At 41.1% G+C, this 24,196-nt stretch overlaps 1 protein-coding gene across 20 annotated transcripts in view; it reads right to left on the reverse strand.

Moving 5' to 3' along the window:
- Positions 1 to 24,196, reverse strand: part of LOC135492535 (liprin-alpha-1-like) — a 145,285-nt gene that overhangs the window by 11,897 nt on the left and 109,192 nt on the right. For 10 of the 20 annotated variants that reach the window (XR_010448085.1, XM_064779060.1, XM_064779054.1 and 7 more), the window contains 22 exons: positions 23,794 to 23,940; positions 23,420 to 23,554; positions 21,753 to 21,767; positions 20,239 to 20,322; positions 19,481 to 19,675; positions 19,277 to 19,350; positions 18,820 to 18,958; positions 16,700 to 16,923; positions 16,151 to 16,370; positions 12,363 to 12,446; positions 10,327 to 10,359; positions 9,473 to 9,612; positions 8,386 to 8,415; positions 7,082 to 7,180; positions 4,567 to 4,829; positions 4,248 to 4,344; positions 3,690 to 3,771; positions 3,221 to 3,421; positions 2,736 to 2,911; positions 2,290 to 2,387; positions 1,764 to 1,939; positions 1,291 to 1,359 (listed from right to left, as the gene is read on the reverse strand). Coding sequence is in view for 19 of the 20 variants with exons in the window: in XM_064779060.1 (XP_064635130.1) it covers positions 1,291 to 1,359; positions 1,764 to 1,939; positions 2,290 to 2,387; positions 2,736 to 2,911; positions 3,221 to 3,421; positions 3,690 to 3,771; positions 4,248 to 4,344; positions 4,567 to 4,829; positions 7,082 to 7,180; positions 8,386 to 8,415; positions 9,473 to 9,612; positions 10,327 to 10,359; positions 12,363 to 12,446; positions 16,151 to 16,370; positions 16,700 to 16,923; positions 18,820 to 18,958; positions 19,277 to 19,350; positions 19,481 to 19,675; positions 20,239 to 20,322; positions 21,753 to 21,767; positions 23,420 to 23,554; positions 23,794 to 23,940 (2,781 nt within the window). In the remaining variant the exon portion in view is untranslated. Of the gene's footprint in view, positions 1 to 1,286; positions 1,360 to 1,763; positions 1,940 to 2,289; positions 2,388 to 2,735; positions 2,912 to 3,220; positions 3,422 to 3,689; positions 3,772 to 4,247; positions 4,345 to 4,566; positions 4,830 to 7,081; positions 7,181 to 8,385; positions 8,416 to 9,472; positions 9,613 to 10,326; positions 10,360 to 12,362; positions 12,447 to 16,150; positions 16,371 to 16,699; positions 16,924 to 18,819; positions 18,959 to 19,276; positions 19,351 to 19,480; positions 19,676 to 20,238; positions 20,323 to 21,752; positions 21,768 to 23,419; positions 23,555 to 23,793; positions 23,941 to 24,196 lie in introns of all 20 variants that reach the window. The other 10 variants (XM_064779071.1, XM_064779072.1, XM_064779056.1 and 7 more) reach the window with 9 other exon arrangements.

The following is a 24,196-nucleotide window of genomic DNA, read 5'->3' on the forward strand; positions in this document are numbered from 1 at the left end:
AAAGCCGGCGGCTTCCTTAGCAAGAGGATCTGCGAATGCTTGCTTTTCATTCTTGGTAAAGGCTTGCTGTTCATGCAGATCATACTGTGGTCATATTCTCAATCTCCTGAGAGTCTGTCTTAAAATATCTGTCGAACAAATATCTTAGTCTTCAAATTGCAAGATGGGGATATCTAACATCAAGTGTTTACATTCTATGAATTGATTACAAATAAACCAACATCAAAGAAGAAAAGAAACAAAATAAAATACATCTGTTCCAACAAAATATTATATAAAATAGTATTATACACCAAATGATAGTTTTAACGATGAGATATTACAAAAGGAGAAAGATTTCATCTAATTATTTATCTAAAATTTCGTCTAAGTAGTAATAGTATAGTGGCATAATATCTGGCTATTTATTTCTAGTCTTTAAACTTATTTGAGATATTTCTCCAGTTTATGTATTCAAGGTCAGGCGGGCATTTCGAGGCAGCCGGTTTTATCCATGGTCAAATCTAAGCCAGGCACCATCAAAGACGTTAATCTGGTCCAAACTAGACTTGCTGACTGAAGGCCTATCTTCACATAAGCATTTCATGCTGTGTATCACACAAGACAATTGTCTCTTGACAACACAGCATGAAATGGCCAAGGCAATATACATGCATGTGGAGACAGGCCTTTAGCGCATGGGGGAAATATTGTTAACGCATCACTAGGCCCTACCAGGAATTCAACAGCCTGTCTTTACTATTGCACGCCTGACCTTATAGAGGAGTAGGTAGAGCAAATCTGTACACACGTACTGAATAACATGAGGAAATGCACTCAATTGCCAAAAGATGCATAGCTGGTTCGCTGCTATTTTCAATGCTTCAATCAAACAGTACCGTGCGCTCAAATTTTATAGCAATTTGGGTTCCCTGTGCATAAATAGCCTTTAACACAATAGAGCTGTCAACCCTAGTCCCCAATTTCAGTAGTTCCACTCAAACTTTTACAACAATGCAAATGGACCTAGCCACACGCTTATTGTATAAGTTCAGACTGAGCGAAAAAAACATTCCTATCAAATCCATCAATTACAATTCGTCCATCCAATCTAAAATTATGATACATCAGCCCAATCCAATTTTTTTGGACAGAATAACAAGTTAAGTTCGGGTTGACAGCCCCGGATACGCAATACACTACCTTGCCATCATGTCCCACATGCATGCCGATACCACCGTTTCACGATACCAAAGCACACTGCTATCGTACGGCAGCATGCGTAGATCTGAAAATTGATAACTGACCTACCTCGTCCAGGCGTCGGTCCGTGCCGAGCGCCAACAAATTGTTGAATTCACGTTCTAATGTTTGACGAGCCTAGAGAGAGAACGGTCGATCATCAGCTTGATATCAAGACATGCTTGCCAATATAGTGTAGTCAAGCTAGCAGAAAAATTTCAAGATTTTGAAGGACTTCGCCACATCTTGTGTTGAGGAAGCCAACAGTTTTAGTGTCATTCATCACTGCAAGCTTGGCAAGTACTTTTGGGCACTTTAGATACACCTATTAGAAATTCTTGTCACTCAAAATTGTTAATGAATATACCTAATGACCTTTCTAACATTATACATGTACGTAACTTAATTGCCAAAATGATGCTATTCTGTACTCCAATCAAGAGCTTACAATGAATTCTATCCTCCTTCCTCTTCACACAACGTATGAAATCTACCGTTACGCATTTCTGGCTCTTAACACAATACATAATCCAACACTATACCTGTGTGTTTGCTGTTGCTATCTGCAATGCCAATGCCATACTGTTGTGGTCAAAACTCTCATCCAGAGCAACCAACGCGCCGTGAACGCCCGACTCCATGAGGTTGTTGCCGAACTCCTTCAGCCCGATTGCTTGTGCCCATTTGATAACCCGCTCATTGGTCCATACTAACACATCTGTAACAGGAGCAGAATCAATTAGGTACCTAAAGTAGGTCTTGATCCCCTGGGGGAGACCAGTGGCATAGTGGTTAAAACACTGGCCTCTTAATCAGGAGGTCGTGGGTTCCACTCTTGGAAGGATCACCGCTGTTTCGTCTTTCTGTCTTTGAGCAAGACTCAACCCTACATCACTTGTTCTTTCGAATGAGACGTAAGATCAAAGCTCCTCGTACCAGGTTCCTTTGACTGGGCAAACAAAAGATCCCCAAGTGAGAAACATGAGAAGCTTGTGTGGACTCTACGTCTGGTTAAAGACTGACCCACAAGGCCGAATATTAAAACCCAACGGAACGATTTTTGCTTACCTTTCATTTCATTATTGCTATCTTCCCGCCGTCGTTCTAATTCCTTCCTATCATAATTTAATCTCTTTAAGCAGTTAATACCATACTGTAAACTGGTCCTGCAAACGGAAAGAATGCGTCATTAGCTTGGTAAACCAAAATCCGATTACAGTCGATTGTAACTTCTATCGCATAAGAATTCGTAGTGTATTTGTGTGTAACTTTCTTTTGGCTATAGTTGAGGCAAAATCATGAACAAAGAAGTTATAAATCACCAGCAAGACACGTCCCGTGAATAGTTCCAATGTACTGTGAGATAGGTGAGACACCTATCGGGAATTTTATATAACCTAATCTCACCTACCTGACACGCGTCAACATCCTTCCTTTAAGGCATGAGATTATCAGCCAACCAGATTGATATTTTTCAAACAGATGATACCTTACATTTCAAACCGGTAGCTCACCTGTGGAAACTATCCACCATTTTTAACTGCCCTCGGAGATCTTTCTTGGTTAAATGATCTAACATCCTAGCATCAACGAGGCACTCCATAAAGGTACTACGGTACTGAGGTAGACCAAGGCTCGGCAGCCATTCATTACCTATCCACTCGTGGTTCATATCACCAAATGCTAACGTCTGAAACCGAATACCATATTCTTGAGGACAAAGATTACAACAACTGTCTCTCCTCCGACTATTTTGAGCACGTCAGGTTGACGCATTTAAAACCGCACCACCTAGGGGCAGACATGTTCAAAAAAAGCATCTAAAATTTCTCTTAGAAATCATTATGACGACCTCCTGCGTCATTTAGACCACCCTACAATGAACCAGGATGACTTAGAAATTCTTTAAAATGCATTTAAACTCCATTGAACTTTGAAAATTTGACAAAATTGCCTTTGGTGCAAATAACTTGATACAAAGCCAGTCAGTGTGACTTACCGTTCTGGAGGTCTTGGGGGCCGACGGACTAGTCAAGCTGACCATCTCCTGAATGGCCAGGCGTAATTTTAATCTGTGCAGCGGATTACTAATACCTATCTCCCGCTGGATCTCCTGGTCCGACAACGCGGACATAATGGCACCACTTTTAACATTCGCTCGACACGCAGCTACGTACCAGGCTGGCATGCCCACCCACAGCTGAAACAAGACGGTCAAGTAATAGATTTCTGTTGGGAAATGTGCAACATAATGACGCTCACAGACTTCCAACTGAAGAGCTGTTTAAGAAATTTGAAGAGTTTTTTCTACAGTGTTTGCTGCTTGTAGTGACCATTTCTGTGTATTACCATTAGCAGGGTTACGTGCCAGTCAGGTTGAGTAAATCTGTCTTCGGCGGTCCACAGCCATTCTAATCCAGAGCAGGTTATATTTCTAGCCCTGGCATGTGCTCCAGATTCCTTCTTACCTCCAACCAAGCAACGACCGTTGGTCCGTTCCATAAGGCAAAGGGTGTACCAGCTTTCATTGCTTCCTCTAATAGCTCCTCTCTGAAATGGTAACATGGTGAACAGTGAGGCTTACAGTTGGTTTGCGGAGAGAGGAGAGGCTATCTCTTGTCTTAGGACAGGCCACTGTGGAGGGAAAGGCCATCTCAAGAGGATAAATATGGCCACTGCAGACCTAGAGCCCACCTCAAGAGGATGAACATGGCCGAGTCCGGAAGGTGCCAACATGCAGCAGATCAAACACAAGAGCATGTGCTTCAGAACCGCCAACTCTTGGACATCGAGAGACTGGCCACATGGCGAAACGCTGCAACAATGCAGACAAAGCTCCGAGGATCAAGGGAGCAACAAGAAATAACAGCCAGGTCTATCAGAGACATAGGCCTTGTTCTGTAGCCTAGCCATAAAAAGAAGTCCAAAATCAGTAACCACATCACTAAAATATACAGCTGCTTATTTGGTCTCCTGACCTCGGGACACGAATATAACCTTCAAAGTATCAAAGCATTTCAACTTACTTTTTCTTTTTCCTTCTATCAAATTCAGACTGTTTTCCTAAAGTTAAACTTAATGTATCTGATCCTGATATATCCGTATCTACAAAATTGGAGCTCGCTGAAACGATAGTAAGACAAAAGCGATAATTTGTGGTGATGACTTCTCTGATTTGGTGACGTGATATTTTTAGATACTTCAGCTTAATTTTCACTTGAAAGAAAGAATGATATTTTGTTCAACTTGTATAACACGTTCCAAAAAAATTTAGCGCCATTTTCTCATGAAATGGACCATAATGTTAAATCAACTTCAGAATGAACGCAACTCGGATAAACTTACAATGGTCAACTGGCGCTGCATGCGGCATTTCACTATACTTGCTAGCCATTGGAATCATATCTCTCGGCACCATATCACGCGGCACCATGGTCATTGGTGCGCCGTGGCCATGCATCTCCTTCCCCTTAACCTTATCCTTTTTACTAAAGAAGCGCCCGAGAGAGCTCTTGATCCCCTTTTTCTTGGTCTGTTTGTGTAACGAGTCTTGGCTATTACTGGCACTACTGAGGGGGCTTGGGGAGCTATGGCTTTCACCAGAATTCCTGCAACACAAGACGGCAAATCATTAAGAAATATTGAAGAGAATCCACTCTACTTGACTTCAATAATTCAATAATCAAGTTAACTTCAGCAATGAAGTTGAAAGTAAGTGGATATGGCGAATGCTTCTGAAAATGATCATCAAAGATACAAAATGGCAAAAACTGATGATGAATTATGCAATTGCATGACTTTAGATTTAACTTTAAGTGCCGAAGTTCAAAAATGAAAGTGCTGAATTTGGAAACTTGATAATTACAATAGATAAGACGCTATACATATACACGTAACAGAAATATACCACAAGTCGACAGCCCTTTTATAGATAGAACGGTTCTAAACACATGTATCGGACACAAGAGTAACTCCCAACACCAACTCAACATGCTCTCTTCATGTTCATGTGACTTAGATTCAGATTAATGACAGCTGGCATGCTATTATCAACTCGAGCTGTTTTAGCAACAAAGTTCAACCCGGCTTTCCAGACAATTATTGTCGACTGTCATTGTTCACTTATGCCATATTTGGTCCCACTAAAAGGGGGCGTATGACTGCCACACTTGTGATCAGTGCGACCACTTGTTAGTTACAACATGCATCAAACTGTTCTACACCAGTATCAACTACAACTAGGGATGAGATCATCTAAACAAAGTAAACACGTAGTCTAGTCATTCTGAGGTCAAACCCTTATCTGACTGGACTATCGTGTAGCAGATTCATTCTCAATTAGAAACAAGAAAAGCTGAATTTTGAATGTTTGACTTTGTGGTATAACTTCATTTTTTGTAAAATCTCATCCCTCAAACACATTCTAAACCTCTATCCACTGAAACAAGACTGTGACTACTACTTGACAAATACAAGATAAAACATGATATGTCAACCTAACTTGGCCATGGATAACCCAGGCATTTGACGACAAAGTCTGCGCCTCAATGCAGAAGCAATTTGATATATCTCAACCTTAAAGTCTTCTGGGTTATATTACATGTTCATATCCCGCTCATCAGGGCAGAGCTTATCCCAGATTCTGTAGCACTAGGTTACTGGAAGAATCATTCCCTCCGGATGGGATGCTGGTTTACAACATGTTAACTTCCCTTTCAGGCAAAGTAGCATCTTGCTCAATGAGATACAGATGCAGCAGTGATCCTGCTAAAGTTGAACCCAGGACCACCTGATTATGAGCCCGGTGTTCCATCTCACTATGTTACTGATCTCCCCCATAACCCATCCAGAACCCTTGATGTTCAAGAAGTATTTCTCATGCAATGTGCATGGACTTTCCTCAAACGGAGTTGGCCTTTTGATTTTCTATGACTAATCTTGGTTAGTCCATGCAAACCATGCAAGTCTGAAATTAGATTTTTTGGTGAGCTATCATGAGTAGACATGACAAATTTGATGCACCTAATGCTACCAGTCTGAAACTCGACAACAAATTATCTATAGGGAAAAAACGATATTAAAAATGATATTACGTAGAACTATTATATGCATTTCAAACAATAGAGTGTATGCATGAAAATATATCAGTTGATCTATTAAGACAGGTGGAAAACTGGTCTGCTGCAATCGTGTCCCGAGTAGCAAAAGGCTATGGCTACATAGCATCATCTAGTCCATAATGACAATGCTCACTTTGGCATGCTAGCTGAGACGACATCGACATCAGGTGATGTCAGTCAATCCAATAACGTATATATATTAACGTCAAAATAATTTCGCTAAAATGGGCCAGTACTACAGGGTGGGTGAGTTGAATTGTCAGACTTTTTCTTCTTCAAGTAACTGTAATGGTCAGTTCACCTTTCTTATTAAAATAAACGAAAATAGGAAATGACATTTCTTGAAAATATGCTGTTATCAGGATTAACAATTACAGTCTCAAGACCAGAATTCCTCTACATTTTCACAACAGAACTGTAAACCAGCAAATTTTTGCACTGGGATTTTTTTGGCAATTCAAGAAATTTCGAAAAATTTAAAAACTTCACAATTTTTATTTTAGATGGATTTAAAAAATTCTGTTGGATTTTCCAAAGAAAAAAATACTTCTCGCCATTTTCATTTTCGCGAAAGTGTTATTTGCAAAATCCGCAAAAATATTGCGGTTTCGAGTATGAGGAGGATGTACGACAAGGATGTACAATACATTAGAATAACAGAACGCACGACAACAACATGCAAATTGCTAATTAACACGTAAACGGAGGGTCTAAGCGGCTAGCATGCGCGTTGAGAATACCTCGGTATCGGAAGGGGATGGTGAACAACCTCGCGGTTTATCATACCACTCAGAGGCCCCGGGTTACTAATACTACGTGAACTGTCTATATTGCTGCGACTGAAAGAAACGGAGAAATCAATGTTTTTCTTCCTTTTCACCGATTTCTACCATCGTCATCATCATCATCATCATCATCAATGGCGTCATGATCCTTGCGTATTTTTATCTATTTTGGTATGGAGACTTCACAATCTGACCATAATGATTTAGGAAAGGGAACAACTGACTTGTCCAGGAGTGGGTACAAGATACATTTATCAGATTAGAAAAAAATCCATTTGCCAAATAATATTTGAAATGGTCAGAAAATATACACATCAGTCAAGTGCTTCCCCCAGAAACTCACTTCAGACTTATATGGTACAGTATATGAAGGGAAGTTCTGAAATCTCATCAAAGATGTGACTGATTTTAGAAGTAAAATTTCATATTTACTAAAATTAACGATGCCAAAATGATTTATCTCTCATAGTACTTGACACTTTCTGGAGGAAACACTTCACGGTAAAAAATTCACAAAACATGCTTGTAAATGATAATCCCACTTAAGTGCCACACAAACGAGCAATTTCTGATGCTGCAACCTGCGATCTTGATCGCTTGTGACAATAATCTCTCAGCTGCGGTGGTCATTGACAGGAGTCAGTTATCACCAATATCAAACCCAGTTGTTACTGGTTTAACTGCAGACAAGCAATCTTTTTCTCACTCATCACAGTGATAACTGTCACTGGTTGCAGCGATGAAAATTGCTTGTATGCAAGGCACTTCGGGTACATCAAACACACAAGATTTCCTTTTGTCAAATCGCGTCGATTTTCAAACTTTGGAGTCAGAAGACATTAGCTATCACCAAATGCAGATTGTTTCAAATGTTTGCTTCTTTGAACCACCTTACTTTGTCATCCACACCGAGGATAAAGACCGTTTCTTTGAGAAATGGCTGTAAACTGTCAAGTCGACCTGCTTCTTTTTTCATACCCTCTCATGAAAGTTAGTTATCCCCAGAAAGCTATTTGGTGACAGACTGACAGCCTTGCGTCCAGATTTATCATACTATGTTGCAAATTCTGTCCCCCACAGTGACCAACTGGACTTCTCTATGATGAAGATTACCTCCATGCACTTATTATTGTCATTGGCCTTTAATTCTTTTTTAAGTTCATTCAAATATTCTACAATGCAGCATTATCAAGCAATCGTCTCCTATTGTTCTAAACATCAAAACCTCTCCGGGGGCAAACACTAGTTTCATATCATACCCAAAGTTTCCATAGGGATATCTGTCCGTTCTGCAAAAAATTCCAAAAAATAGTAAGCATTTTGGGGGCAAAAATAACATAGACTCTGAAAATATCATCATGTCACAGAATGAAAACAGACCTTTAAAAGAAATGTCACAAAATCCTACTCATCCAACGGCCCTAGAAAACCAAGAGCATTGTGCATACTGCAGACATTGTTTTAAAGACATCTCCTCCTCACAGCTAATCTTATCAAATACGTTTCCTTCCTCTCATCACTACCCCTGAGGGAATGCCAGGGGACTTCCAAATGCACATGCCAGTGGTGTAACCAAATTTTCCAGCGATAACTGTGGTGATACAGGATCAGTCAGTGGTTTTCCTGTGGTCCCCAATCTCAATCATAGTTGTGTTCCAGTCACAGAGATGATCAAGTGGCCTCAATCCACTGGGTTGAGGCGTTCCATTGCTGACCAGACCAAATATAAAACCCAGTGGCATTCCAGTCAGAGCTATTTATGTTCCAGTGGAGATCCAGTAGCCTCAATCCACTGTGTTGAGGTGAGGGCTCAACTCCCTACTCAACTCCTGCCATGTTTTGCAGGATAAAAGTGTCGACATCCAATGAAATCCCATACGTTTTGTGACCCAGAGACTGTAGGCACCGGGGCGACATCTAGGCTACCCCAAAACCATCTTTGGATTGAAATAGGGTATACAGTCTTCAGCAAAAGTACAGTCTTCAGCAAAAGTAAAGTAAACAACTCGTTCAAGCCACGGCTTTCATTGGGAGGAAGCCATGCCAACTGTAATACGTTACAACATGTTACCTGAGCCAAATCAAAATCACACCTCAGCAGATTCTAAAAGGACCATCCAGTGGCTATTTCAGAAAGGAAATCATCTAATTTGTTTTGGGACTAGCACAGTTTAGCTGTATCTGATACAAGCTTCTGACCCGATCATTGAATATCTTTAGCTATCCTATGGCGCACGCATCAAAAGGAATGTTTATTCTGACCAGAACTGTAACCAAAACTCCACTGGACGGTCCTTTTTGTTCACACTCGATAATCAAGAGAATCATACGGAATAAATCTCTTACCTCCGAAGCTCCTCCGTGCTCTGTGCGAGTGCTGCGGCTACTCGCTCTAACCGTAGCGAGCGCGGCGTCGGGGGACTCGATTCACACTTGATTTGTCGTCCGTCATCCTTGTTCCCAGGACTATCTGGCCCCCTGTTTTCCTGCAAAACATACAAACGGTTAATCAGACTGAAACAGAACCAGAAATGAAACAATAGGGCCCAGTCCTTTATAAAGAGTTAGCCAAGCCTAAGTCGGGACAACGTCCAACTATAGATGATTCTCCATCTACATTGAGGCTAAAGAGTTTTCATTTAAACAGCTATCAGCTGAAACAGGACTAACTCAAGAAGTTAAAGTGGCCCTTAAGGGTGAAATTGCCTCCCAAAATCTTATTTTTGCCAAACGAGGATAATTTTAGCACAATGAGTTATCTTTTAACATCTTTTTGTACAATGATGCAATTGAACTAGAAGATCTACCACGTATGGTTTAAGCTAGAGGTTTCGAAAATGTATGGATCAATTTCATCCCACTTGGGCCAACTTTGCCCAACTTCAACCCATCCTAATGTCAAAGCTGACTTTAGTAAAGTAAGTGAGAGAGGTTCACCACTTGAATCATAAGCAACTGCGAGAGTGTAAACAAAAGCACATTAATACGTGGTTGTAATAAATTATAGCAAAAGGCCTAACTCCACATAAGCATATGATTTGCCACATGATTTCCACCGGCATTGGAATATTGCAATAACATAGTTCAACTGTATCACTGTTGGCATGAACATGCCACAAGGCCTGTGGACAGAGCGTTAAACTTAGCGATAAATGCTTATGTGGAGACGGGCCATAGCACATCTAGAAGAAAACACTCACTGGATCTAGCTCGGGATTCCTCTCATCATACATCTGTCAAAACAAATGTATAATTTGGTCAGAGATGTGGTAATATTCAGCGACAGTTGAGAAAAAAATATCGGAAATGAAAATTAGAAAGAAAATTCTGCCAGGATGTACCTCACGTGCATTGAAAAGTGACCAGGGAGTCAAATTTATTTAATTTTTGAGGAATTAATAAATTTTGACTTCTTTCATTGAAAAATGTTTATTGGCAAAGACCAACTTTTCAATGTCAGTTGAAAGGGTCATGTTATTTCGATGTCACAACACACACAGACAAGAGGAAATGTCCTAAAAATGTCTTTGAAAAAAGTTTTTGAAATATGTTTGAAACCTCACAGGTAATTTCACTAACAGACAATGCAGAAAAAGGACTTTGATAACAATAGAAATTGTGCAGATGCCATCATAATCACCGCATTGGATGGCAAACACAAACCGGAAAGGGGTGACATGGCCCGCCCTCCCTAAATCATGTTTGTCACCGAATGTAGGGGCACTGCACATGCTCAATACCCTATGACCATTCCCCCGTCCAGTTGCCTAGCCTCTGCAGGACAAAGGTTTGAGAATAGTCTCAAAGAGTAAGAAAATCAAGAACACACACGATGTTGTTTCAAAATCAATGTGGCACAAAGGGCAAAATATTCACATTTACTAAAGGAAAACATTCAAACTGTTCCAGTATGACTTGAAACAGAAGTGTGATGTTGACGATATCAACCCTTCACCATTATTACGGTTAACATTTGATGAGGGAATGTTAACCATCCTGGGGGCTATCAGTCGAAACGTCCTCACGCAAAAACGTTCTCAAGTTATGATACCCGCACGGAAAACATCCACACTTTCAGATTCATTTCAACTAAACTCTACCATAAAAAATAATGCTATTTTTCGCCGATAACATACGAAACCGCAGAAAAAATCTTTCAATGAGAATCTCATATCCACCAAAAAATCTGTCTGCATAATCCTACAGATGTATTCCTTTCTTGCGATCTGAAAAATCATCCATCTTCTTTCCCATGAAAGAGTTCTCTGAGCCGATGCATTATGCTTTCTATATTTCGGTTGCAAATGCACGATACATCCATGCAATCCTACATATTCAACTGTTCCTCTCTTTAGTTGCTGGAGTTTAGGAATATTGGGTTGCTGGATATAAGGTGATGGAAATGTTATTGATGAACAGTTTTGGATAGAAATGCAAGGAATTTGAACAGAAATGAAAGGCTATTACATGATGAACATAAAGACAATTCCCAAATCACACAAAGGACAAATTAACCCATTGCATTTTAGCTCATCTTTGGCATGTCAAATTATTGCAAGTCACTGCGATAAAAAACTGCTTGTCTGCGGTGTGCTTACTAATAACTGATTTCACAATGCAAACAGAATAAGGACTTTGGGATTTGTCCACCAATGACAAAACGAATTTAAATGGAAGGTCATCAGAAGGACTCATTTGAAGCTAAAGCACCACACAAACGAGCGATTTTAGTCTCCGTGACCTACAACAGAGCCATGGCAACGTGAGGACTGTTGTAGATAAGCAGCCGCCAATTACAATCACTCTTCATGCTGTCATGGCGCCGTTGCTGGTCGCGGTGACAAATATTGCACGTTTGCGCAGCCTTTAAAGAAATTGAAAAGGATATGTAATACATGTAATGGATTAATACTGCGGAAGCAGACACCAAACTAGCAAGGCTAAGAAAGAGATCATGCCAGGCAGGGTTAACCCTTGGAGGACCACAACGCATCATGCTGGTCAGAAGTAACATCCCCTGGATGTGCAGCAGTGCATTCTAGTATAATATCAGTAACCCGTCATTTCACAGCACTCAAATTGTAGGCCTTGGTTCAGGACGTCATGAATTTGAGGCACGTCGAGTTTGAACTGACTTTTTAAAATTGATCCAAGAATGTAGCGTTTTGGCCCTCGCAGGGTTAAAATGGCAAAGGTTGGTATAGCGTTTAGCATGCATAATTTAGCGCACTATTACCTGTGAGGGGTCGGTGGTCATAGCTAAGTGGGGGCTCGAGGCAGAGTAGGCATACATGTGTTGGACTGACATATTGGCTGGGGCCTAAGAGAAAAAGCACCATCAGGGTTACCATCAAAGATCCTCGGGTGTATACAGGGCATCTCGAAAAATTTGTGCCTAAAATTTGCCAATTTTCTTCTTTTCTCTCTCAAGTTGCCTTATTCCTTGCTAGGCCGCAGAAGATATCCAATATCTTTACCATAATTCCCTTGAGGATAGCTTTGCTGAAGCCTCTCCATGTAACAGCGGACTTTGAGAAGAGAATCGACAAATTTCAGGTATATTTTTAAAGACACCTCATACACCTTTAACTGCAAATTACACCTGAATAATTTGCAAAAGAAACACCTCAAAGCAAGATTTCCTGACAAATGTTGAAATTACTTTGAATTACAAATGAATCCTCACGGTCCAACATCAAATGGTCGAGCAACTGAGGATTGTAACATCATGTCCGACTCTTTACAAATCAAGTATTTGAATTGGACTGGAACAGTGGCAATGTATTGAAATCCAAGTGCAAGATGAATTTTTGAGTATTGCCTGTGACAGCTAGCGTTTCTGTAAGTCATGAGTGCAGAATATTGATGTCAGTGTGTTAAAATCTTTCTGCCAAATTGACCAGGGTGCATCTGCCAAGTAGACGAGACTGTTTGCGTAAGGAGAAAGATCCAACTCTCTAAGAACACGCGGGCTGTGGCACCCTGATCAAATGGCGTAAGATGTTTGTTTGAAGTTTGAAAGACTCAGATTAAGGTATAAATGTATCGTAAATACCACCACCGAGGGGACCAACAACTTGGACATCACTCACTAAGGACATTCCATCAACAACTTTGGAAGGATAGATCAGTCATGGACACCCACCACCAACCAAGACTCTGAAACGACAACACTGGCTCAACATAGGCCTACCACGTGAAGACATATAACTGAGAAGAGAACATGGTACGCAAACCTGAAGGGACAGGGCCAGTGACCAAGAAACAAAGAGTCCAGAACCTCCAAACCAATCGACGTTCACAGGAACACACTCTGAAACAGCCTCCACCCCGACACCAAGAGACGTTGGTCGAACAAGACAACAAGAGGACCAGAGAGTTGGGATCATCTTACCTTGAAGTCTACCGTCCGCGAATCCTTACGCTGTTTCCTACATACTTGGATCTAGAAGTCATTACAAGTGAGCCAATCAAATAAAATTCACTCTCATCGTCACCTTCTTCAAATTGAACAGCTTTTAAACACACCCACAATAGGCTGCTGGAGTAACGCACTGGAAACATCCGCGCTGGTCACCTCTGAGGTCACGGGTTCGATTCCCGGTCAGTCCTGGTATACTCATGCGATAGCGGGTGACTCTTTGACAGTGTAGGTTCCCTCAGGGTTGCATGGTTACCTCCTACAGTACAAATCACCCAAATAAAAGCCAATAATGAGCCAAGTTCACACACTCTCGAATCAATAGTTTTAAAAGTTGTAAAGAATTTGAAACATAAGATATTTGAAAAACATCAAACGAGAATGAATTTTATTCAGTATTGGTACACAAGTAAGCAACCATTTAGTCCACGTCACCCTAGTTTACTGATTGCATCGTTCACAATTATGCACTAGGTACGCACATGTGATTCAGCATACTAAGGTCGCAACAAACTAACACGAAGATTTTTTAACGAAAACTCTGGCCTAGTTTGTTAATGCACCGGTACTCGGCCAACTGATTGGCACAACTGTACTCAGGGGGCGTGCAAACATGCGAATTCAGTCTCCACGACCAAAGACCAAAGATGGAGCCATGACAACATGACGAGCGATTGCAATCCAACCAATCAGCGGCCACATTCCAACCACAATCGTCATGTTGTCAATGCTCAGTCTCAAGTTGCAGCAACTAAAATTACACGTTTGCGTGCCACCTCAGCCAAACGATACGGCTATGCATCTCGACACTTCTTTACTAGGCCAGATTTCGTTCAAGAGACAATCTCAAGACAAACTACACCAAATTGAGGAATAATTCACCAAACAACATAACCAGACAACCATACAGAGTAGAACCATCACCACTACCAAGAAGAAACTACTGCCTCTAAAAGTACGGTCGGTCTCACCCAATTCCAACAGGTGGCAAAAAAAGAACAAATTTCTTCATCTGTAAATTTCTGCTCAAGTTAACATCTTCAAACCAAACTTATGGTAAACTTCTGCAGACAATACTGCATAGAATCTGTTCTACAGATGTTAATATCTGCAACATTTTAGCAGATGTTAACACTGTCAGCGCAGCCTTAGCTGGTCATGAATGCACAGATGATGCAAGCGTAATATGTGTAAAATACACTCATGCCCTGCTCTCTTCTTGGGGTGAGACAGACCTGATGTACAACTCAGCCCAACAACAATCATGCCGCCCGACGAGAGAAAACCGTAGAAAATCAGACACGATGAGATTGTACAGAATGAACGATGGACTGATGACGCCATGTGTTACAATGTAGAAGAATGTAGAACTGTCTGGACATGAAATAAGAATGAGTTCTGTTGTATTTCTACTATGTACTCAACCGGTATTTCTACTACATGTATGTATTCAACCAGCGCTTATACCGTGTATTCAACCAGTATTTCTACTACATGTATGTATTCAACCAGCGCTTGTACCGCGTACTCAACCAGTACTTCTACTACATGTATGTATTCAACCAGTGTTTGTACCGTGTATTCAACCAGTACTTCTACTAGATGTGTGTATTCAACCAGTGCTTGTACTGTGTATTCAACCAGCACTTCTACTCCATGAATGTATTCAACCAGTGCTTGTACCGTGTATTCAACCAGTACTTCTACTACATGTATGCATTCAACCAGTGCTTGTACCGTGTATTAAACCAGTACTTCTACTGCATGTATGCATTCAACCAGTACTTGTACTGTGTATTCAACCAATACTTCTACTAGGTACTTAATGTCTTTCCTTCGTTTCTTGGATTGGCTTTTACTATGTTACAAGTTTTACTGGCCAAAGCCAAGAGGCAGTTAGTATGGAGAGGGGGACACTGGAGTTGGTAGGGGACGAGTGTGGGATAGTTTCAGTACAGGAAAAGCAGTGTTGTTAGCATGTGAGGTAAGGTGGTACAATGTTAGCCCCAGTACAATTATGGCCTTAGCGACAGTGGGCATTGATGAGTACTACCAGCTGTTTTCAACATTGTGTGGGCTATAATTGTACAGGGGAATAACTGTACCACTTTACCTTATGGGACAGCTGGTAATGCAGTGAAAGCTACTGCAGGAACAGCTTTCAATACTGCGTGTTCTTTTTTGACATGTTGTTGTTTTTTGTTGACGTGTTCGTTTTGCCTACGGTGCTTTGCATGAGTGTAACGGTGCGTGGAACACTTCTATTCATGGCATGCAATAACTACCATGTGTAACGAGAGAGCCATGAGATTTGACAAAGCCAAGTTGACATTTTTTAGAATGAGCTGAAAAGGACGCATGATTAGTTGAAAATTGATGAGTAACTGTGCATACGCCACCTAAAATAGCAGGTAGCTCGCAAAAGCGCGTCAAAGCTCTAAAAGCTCAAGGATTTGCCCCTCGCCTAATCTGTTCATTTCACCAAAAGGTGTACATGAAACCTGTGTACATAAATGAACACAATGTACACAAACCTCAAGTCAACCTGAGTGAAGTGAACGGAAATCTACGCAGATTACAAGACGAACAATAGCGCCACCTACCGTATGATACTTCTGCAACATTTCTCGACTAGGCGTGGGATAATTTCGTGCTGTTGGCGTCGACCGCCCACTAAGCGGTGGTGAGTTCCTTTCATGCATCTCATACTGATTGTTACCACCCTGCGCCCGCCACCGGCCGTAGTCGAGGTTCTGGCTACCCACTCGGTTCTCCAACTCTTCCGCCCGTTGTTCAGTAGTTTCCTTTTCTTCTTGTATTAACCTGGCGCAGAATGAAAAGTGCGAAATCATACAATAAGGTTCCCATTCTCTAGTTTTAACCCTTCCAGCTTGTTAGCGATTATCTTGGTTTTGACTTTACCAGCTGGTTATCAATGCTCTAGTTTTGACCCTGCCAGCTGGTTATCTATTCTCCCAGTTTTGAATCTTTCAGCTGGTTATCAATGCTCTAGTTTTAACTCTGCCAGCTGGTTATCAATGCTCTAGGTTGGACTCTGCCAACTGGTTATCTATTCTCTCAGTTTTGACTCTTCCAGCTGGTTATGAATTCTCAGTTGCTTATTAAAAATGTCATCAAACCTCGTCACCTACCTGATTTCATTATTAATTGCATCGAGCTGCTCCTGCAGCATAAGGGCGAGTGTTTGTGCATCCGTATGTCCGGAGGGAGACAGCAAGTCAACAGCACCAAATATAGATTCATTATCGTCGGTCCCGCCCCCCTCCGTGTCGCTCGCGTCAAATGCCTGTTGTACGTTGGCGAGTACGTGCGCCTGCTGTAGTTTTTCCCATTCTTGTTCGTTAAGGGTGTTCACCTAGAAATTGGAAAGGAGCAAAGTCAGGAAAATGATCTGAATATTGGATGAAATTTGACTGGTGACACATTCAGGATGCTTGGCACATTTATCGTAGATGCTTGGCACACTTATGGATGCTTGGCACACTTGGATGCTTGGCACACTTGGATGCTTGGCACATTTGTGGATGCTTTGCACATTTGTGGATGCTTGGTACATTTATGGTTGCTCAACACATTTCTGGATGCTGGGTACAGTTATGGATGCTTGGAACATTTTGTGCATTCGACATTGAATAAGCCAGGTTCACACTTGGTACTATTTGCCTCAAATCCCCAAGATATAAGGAATTATCAATCAAAGGTATTATCAATCAATTAGTTCAAAATCATATATTAGTACAAATGACCCCCCTCCTTTCTAAATGAACTTTCTTTAATTTCAATCATCAGTAATTAATATGCACATTGACTACTCAAGCCTCATGCATATATCAACATGCTTCAACAGAAATATACCATTTGTTCACCAAAATAATACTTCAAAATATAGTACATATACAAGTGTTATACAAAAGATATTTGGAAGTCAAACAAAGACAAGAAAGAAGGCAAACAAGGTGGAAGAAATGGATTTAGGGAAAGGTTTCTCAAATGAAGAAATGAGAAACTCTTAAGGGAAATCGACATGTAACACTACGGGAAACGAAATTCACAAACATAAGAAGAAACGAGACAAGACTTTCGAGACAAAACAAACGAGACTTTCCAGACAAAGGCAACTGAGGTTTTCAAGACAAAACAGCTTTCAAGACAAAACAAAGAAGACTTTCAAGACAGAAAATTTCAAGACAAAACATAGGAAATTTCAAGACAAAACAACTTCTGAGACTAAACAATGGTGACTTTCAAGACAGAAAATTCAAAGACGAACATAGGAAATTTTCGAGAAAACTTTTGAGACTAAACAAAGACGAATTTCAAGACAAAACAAAGAAATTTCTAGACAAATATAGAAGACTTTCAAGACAAAACAAGGGAGACCGTCAAACGGGACCAACAAATCTAAACAAATGACCCACAACCGTGCATGCTACAGAAAACAGAACAGATCAAAAATCGTACAAGTACGCGCTGACCAACCCAGTTACATAGCTCTGGTTTTTTGGACATTTTGCGTAGACAACTGAGTGCTGTATTACTGATTTATCAAACTCTATTCTGGATTGATGTTTTATAGTTTTGGCAATGAGAATTCATCAAACTCATTATCAAATCCTTGTTGATATACCGTATCAGCAAGTCACATCAATTTGGTGCAGTCCACTTGTCCACTTGTCCAAAACACCACACTAGTGAAACTGGTATGGCAGCCCTGACATTGCAAACCCATATAAGCCAGAAGAAATCCAACGTGATCGCCAGAACGGAACGGACGGAGCAGGAACCCTGGGAGTGATCTTCAGAGGAGGAGCCACAACAGTGAGGTCGCACGGCACCGTGGAGCCGAACTTGGGCCACTCGACGTCAAGCCTAAAGTCCTGGAAAAACTTGTTTCCTAGAATATATTTTTCTTTTCTTCCCCCTTTTACATTGTGTGTACATGTGTACATATAGTTTGCCAATACCTTCATTTTTATCAATAATTATATCCCCTCCATGACCAGTGAGGAAACCGTTTTACTATGTCCTGAGTAAAAGTGTTCTGTCGTGGGGAGATCACCATCCAAACAGGGCCTGGCCAAAAACCATACAGGACCTAGCAAAATGATCTCCTCAAAATCTGCATCAGTTTCAAATCAGTTATCCAGACAAGCTGAGGACTCTTGAAGAAGTTAGGCTTGACGTAGAATGGCACAAATCCCGCCCTACGGCCCATAGCGGCCCGATATAGGCAATGAAAGGTAAGACTTACTACCTTCTCTGGCTCGTCAACAAGAGCCTGTTCTCGGCCCCGCTGCAATCTAAGTAGAGCCTCCTGTGCGCTGCCATCATTACGGTTCTCTATCACTACGTTTGGTGTCAGGGGGTACCCCGTATTGCTTAGCATGCTGCTGTAAACAAGAAAGTTAAAAAGAAATCAGCCAATTTCAATGTTTTTCTGTGTAGCGGATAAAGCATATAGCAGTGGTTTTAGCACTGAGCCAATCCCGATAGCCTAGTGGTTATGGCGTCTGCCTTGCAAACAGAAGGTCAAAGGTTCAAGCCCTGCTGGTAGCTCTTCCCAATTGGTTAGCCACTTGCCTCAGATAGACGTCGAGGTAAAAAGCTTTCATTATAAGTCTTACTTGAAGGACTGTGGAGATACATTGGGTTATCTAGAGAGAGATCTCAGTTAACCCATGAAGAGCAACGTCCTTCAGCCCACTTACCTAAATTGATCTAATTGTAATTGTAACGTGGCAATTTGTTTCTTGGCCTTCTCTAACTCGTCAAGTATTCGTTCCTGAAACAAAACAATCAAAGGTTGATCGAGCCTCAATTTGCGAGATAATCCCAAGGTTAAACAACCGTCAAATCTGAACATCTTCCCTTTTATGCTGCTCATTCAGAAACAGCAATGGAATGTTGCCCACCTTTTCTAATTGTGTTTCATCTAATATTTTTCGTATTCGGTCCAGTTCCTGAGTGAGCTGGTTCTTTTCTTCTAACGCTTGCATCCTCTCCTTCAAGTGGAGTTGTAACCTCTCATTGGACTCTGATAACAATTTATCGACCGTCGCTGATAGCCGCGTATTGTGATCCTCATTCATCTTTTCCCGTTGCCGCGCCTGAAGGTAAAAAACTTCATTGAATTCCACGGTTCTAAAGATAGGAGTTTCAGAAACGCATTGAATCTCAACCTCTTTTCCCAGTGCCAATGAAACCATCTATGAGCAGTAGTTATGACATGGCAACAAAGCCTATATCATCACAACGTTACTTAGAAACCACACTGCGTCATGATGTCATTCGACCTGTGAACTTTAAACAAGGCAGATGCAAGTCAACCCCAGTCACCCTGATGAAGCCTAGAGGGGCAGAAACGCACATCGGTAGAGCAACACAACCGCTGTTTAATCCTTGTGTCCTTGATCAAGACGCAACTGGTTTCTTTCAACCCAGGAGTATGAATGGTAACAGTCTTGACTTGTCAGTGAAAACGTTGCAAAGCAGACTATAACTATAATTGCTCCAGTAAAAATTTTGCCACGCAGATTTTAACTATAATTGCTCCAGTAAAAATTTTGCCAAGCAGACTATAACTATAATTGCTACAGTAATAACGTTGCCAAGCAGGCTATAACTATAATTGCTCCAGTAAACAACATTTGAAGATTTCACTTCCGCTTACCCTTAGAAGTTCTTGATTCTTCTCCTCCAATTCCGTTTCTAACTCTGACACCTTTTCCTCCGCTGACCCATGACGTTCTTGAGCCTGAAGCGAGAAACATCGCAACTGGTCAAAACCGAGCGATTTCAACCCGTCTTAAACCCTGCTGGGTTATTGGAGAGTTTTGAGCACTTCAAACTGTTCTATAAAACTATTTGTGTTATACAATCGGTTTTTGGAAGCAATTAGCAACTTTGTGAGTAGATTCGATATCACTCTCAGAACGAGGAGGACTCTCGTGGACACAAATTCAATCTTCTTGCCCTACGCCACAGTTTGCAACAATGCCATCATAGCTTTCTCCTGTAAGTGTCATGGTAATGTTTTGCCTTTCTTTGCTTGGATATTTCCACTACTCGAAAAGCCAATCAACTGAGAGAAACTGAACATACTGTAAGCCAGTTGAGTTTGAAATGACATGCAAATACTTGTATTTAGAAAATTGAAAAATAAAAAAACTTTCACAACATGCAGTTGGGGACAACCACAACTAAAATATATTCTAATGCCAAATTTTCTAAGTCAGAATCTATGATGTCTGACCTAAAGACAAATGGTTTGGTTGTTTTAGTTAATAGCTGGTTGAAACTTCAGTAAGGTATAAAGGGGTATGCATGCAATAAAGAAACTTAAAATAAAACATATCATCATATTAGATTGAAATGTTTTTTCCAACTTTAAGTGTAAAATTCAACCATTCACAAGCACCATTCAGATCTGACCACTGACCAAAATTATGAGTTATTTTTGTCGCGCCGATAATTATCAATGCAATGAGCGATAAAAAGATTGCTTGTCTGAGGGGAAAGCATGTAATCGCAGGGTTTGATTCTGATTGCAGGTTGCAGCAATCACCAATTCTTGTCGCAGGTACGTGCAATGACCACACCCAACAAGACATTTTGATCATGATCGCGCATTGCAGCAACGAAAATTGCTTCTCTGCCAAGCGCTTTAGCACATTGCGAAATAAATGACATAGAAGCAGACAAAAACGTGAAACGGAGATTCCCTACAATAAAAATACAAGGCTGGGGACATGCAAAAATGTTCCACATCAAGTGGGTGGTTAATGGTAACAACTTGAAGATATCAAAATTTGCCAGGCGGGCCACCAACCAAAGGGGAACAGCAAAATATGATAAGATGTTTTACCATCCACAATGCTCTTTTGTACTCGAGGTAAATAACCACCATATTGAACTGTACAGTCATGCCAAAAGAATGAAAAATGTTAATGAGAAATGAGCAACTTCTCAAGATCTCTCTTGTGAAGAGCTCAAATGTAGCTGTTTTAAATATTTCCGCTGTTTGTTAATCAACACATGCGATATCTTAAAATCAGTGTCTTTTTATTTGGGATCAAGACTGTACATGTGCATTGTTGAGAGTAGGCTTTGAGAAGGCAGAGCATTGTAGAGGATAAAGTAAGCAAATAAACGGATAAGTAGCATTATCAAGAGAAGACGTTATACCTGACTCCTCGGCGACTAAAAAGGCAAGAGGGAAACAACAAATAAAGACTGCATGTCGGTAAGATGACGTCTTAAAACCACTTCCCAACGGGATGTTACACAGTTCCCTACAGTGTCATCCGCAGCAATGAGCAATGATATGTGTCATAGTGCGTCGCATCATGACATCGTTTGCCTGATATTTCGGTCCATCATAGCCTGTGTCATGACGCTCCTGATCGGAAGATCAGTCCTTAGTAGTGAAATGGTCAATGAGCCGTAAGTCACACCCCTATGGATGTATAATCCACTGGTGATCACTACAAGCTCTGGTCACAAGAGTTCCCCCAGAGTAACATCAGCCCTAGCAACCAGATTCCAATGTTCTTGTTCGTGTGTATGATTTGGGGATGAGTCGAGTATCAATGCCTTGGGGCCTAAGAAGCTCAACCAAGTTCTTTTCTTTCTTAACGCCCCTGGGATCAGCCTGGATAAATGATTTCAAACCAACTGGTATACTGTTAAACCAGAATTGTGTTTTTCGCGATAATTGTGAAAATATATGGCCTTAAAGTACAGCGAAATCAAATAACTGAGAATATTTCTTCATTACAGTACATGGTTACGGTCGGCTTGCGTTTGTACCAAATAATGGGACCCAGTCCAATAATAAAACCGAGGAAAACCAGCCTATTGTTCCCGTCACCCACATTAACCACCCAACCATACATGTTTCAAATCAATAATTCACGACAAAGCTATCCCAAGGTGGGACGCTAACTCAAGCCAACACCACGCCAACTTGACGTTAGTGAGGTATTGATCACCGTTATTCCCATCACGCGAATAACTATGATATTCAAAATTTAATTTGATATTTTATCCATAAATGCCATGTAACGCACGGAACTCAAGTGGAGCAATTCTATAGTGAAACCACGCAGGAGTAGAGGAACTTGTTTTAGTTAATACCACTTCTCTGGAACGAAATTTCATTACGACACCTCCTTACGATTTTCATTATGCGTTCTCGTTGGTGGTTTCCGGGAATAACTACACGCAAAGTGCTACTCTAGGCGTATCCGTTTCAGTTTTGGGCAGACGACAATTTCATCAACAGAGGGCCGTTCTGATTTATGAATGCTTTGGGAACGAAATGTGGTGCCATCTTGATGACACCCACGTTTCCAATCGTCTCTCTAGGGCAAATTAGACAATCCATGTCCTATTTTAGGATAGCAAGTCGCATCCGTTCTGCTTCCGGAAGCTTAACAAGAGAGAAGTCCGGTTTGCTCACGTGGTTAAAACATGTTTTGGCAGTAGACTGGTTCCACAAAGTTGTTGGGGCTCGGACCAATCATGCGTTTCACCAGAACAAATTGGTCAAAGTAACATTTGACGTTGTCTGAGGTAATTTATCTCAGCTCAGGCCTTCTGACATATTCTGAGCGTTTCGTTTGGGCTCTGGTTTGTCTCTGCCAAACCTCTCTATTGACCAATCATCACTTTTCCACGACCTCACATGATCATATGATTTACCCTAGCGAATTGAAATAGAACTTGTCTACTTTGGCAATCCTCTCAGACCGACTTATTGTCGGGTTCACCCTGAGGAGAGGATCTGTAGAATTCTAGGAAAGACATCCAATAGCTTTAGTCTCCCTTAGGCACAGTGTGGGGTAGTTTACCTGTGATAGCGCCGCCATGCGCTGTTCAAGCTCAGCTTCGACCGTCGGCAGTGCTTCAGCTTTACGTAGTAACTGTTGTAGTCGCTGTTCCGTAAGTTCTAACTTCTCTTGTAGATTCCGCACCCTGTCTTCATTCTGCAAAGAACAAGAAATCGATGAACAACAAACATAATAGCACCTTGACCTTGGCCTGGCGAACTTGATTCGGAAAACTGCCTCAGTGTTTGCCTAACTTTTCATGGGCTGTTTTGTTTGCTCTAGAAAAGGAACTAGGTCTCAGAGACAAATATCAAATCCATGAAGTCTGCGCACCAACACTCTGACACCAAGACCACTCACTAGGCCACACTTTTCCATGTTTCAAAGCCACTTACGGATTTAAGGCTTGATTCCTTCATGGCGAGTTCAGATTCTAACTTATCGTTGAGGTCGTGTAAAGACGTGGATTCTCTCTGAGCATTCAGGTACCGTTTCTCTAACGTGGCTATCCGCTCCTCTTGGTCTCCCTTCTGTGCATCGGACTAAAAGAGAGAAAAAAGACTTTAACGAGATGTAAAACAGGACATGGAAATGAGTGCGGTCATCTACTGAAACCCCCTAATTTTCACTTTGATGTCAAGAGCAAAACAATCATTTCAAATCAGTCGGTATAAAGATCAGAAGAATACATTTCAAGATTTTTACATATGGAAGATATTTCGTTCCCAAAATATTCCAAAATCGGCATTAGTCAACCATGACACATACATTTCTCCTTTGTTGACCCGTTTTTAATGC

Source organism: Lineus longissimus, chromosome 8, assembly GCF_910592395.1.
Source record: "Lineus longissimus chromosome 8, tnLinLong1.2, whole genome shotgun sequence".
NCBI classification, from domain to species: domain Eukaryota; kingdom Metazoa; phylum Nemertea; class Pilidiophora; order Heteronemertea; family Lineidae; genus Lineus; species Lineus longissimus.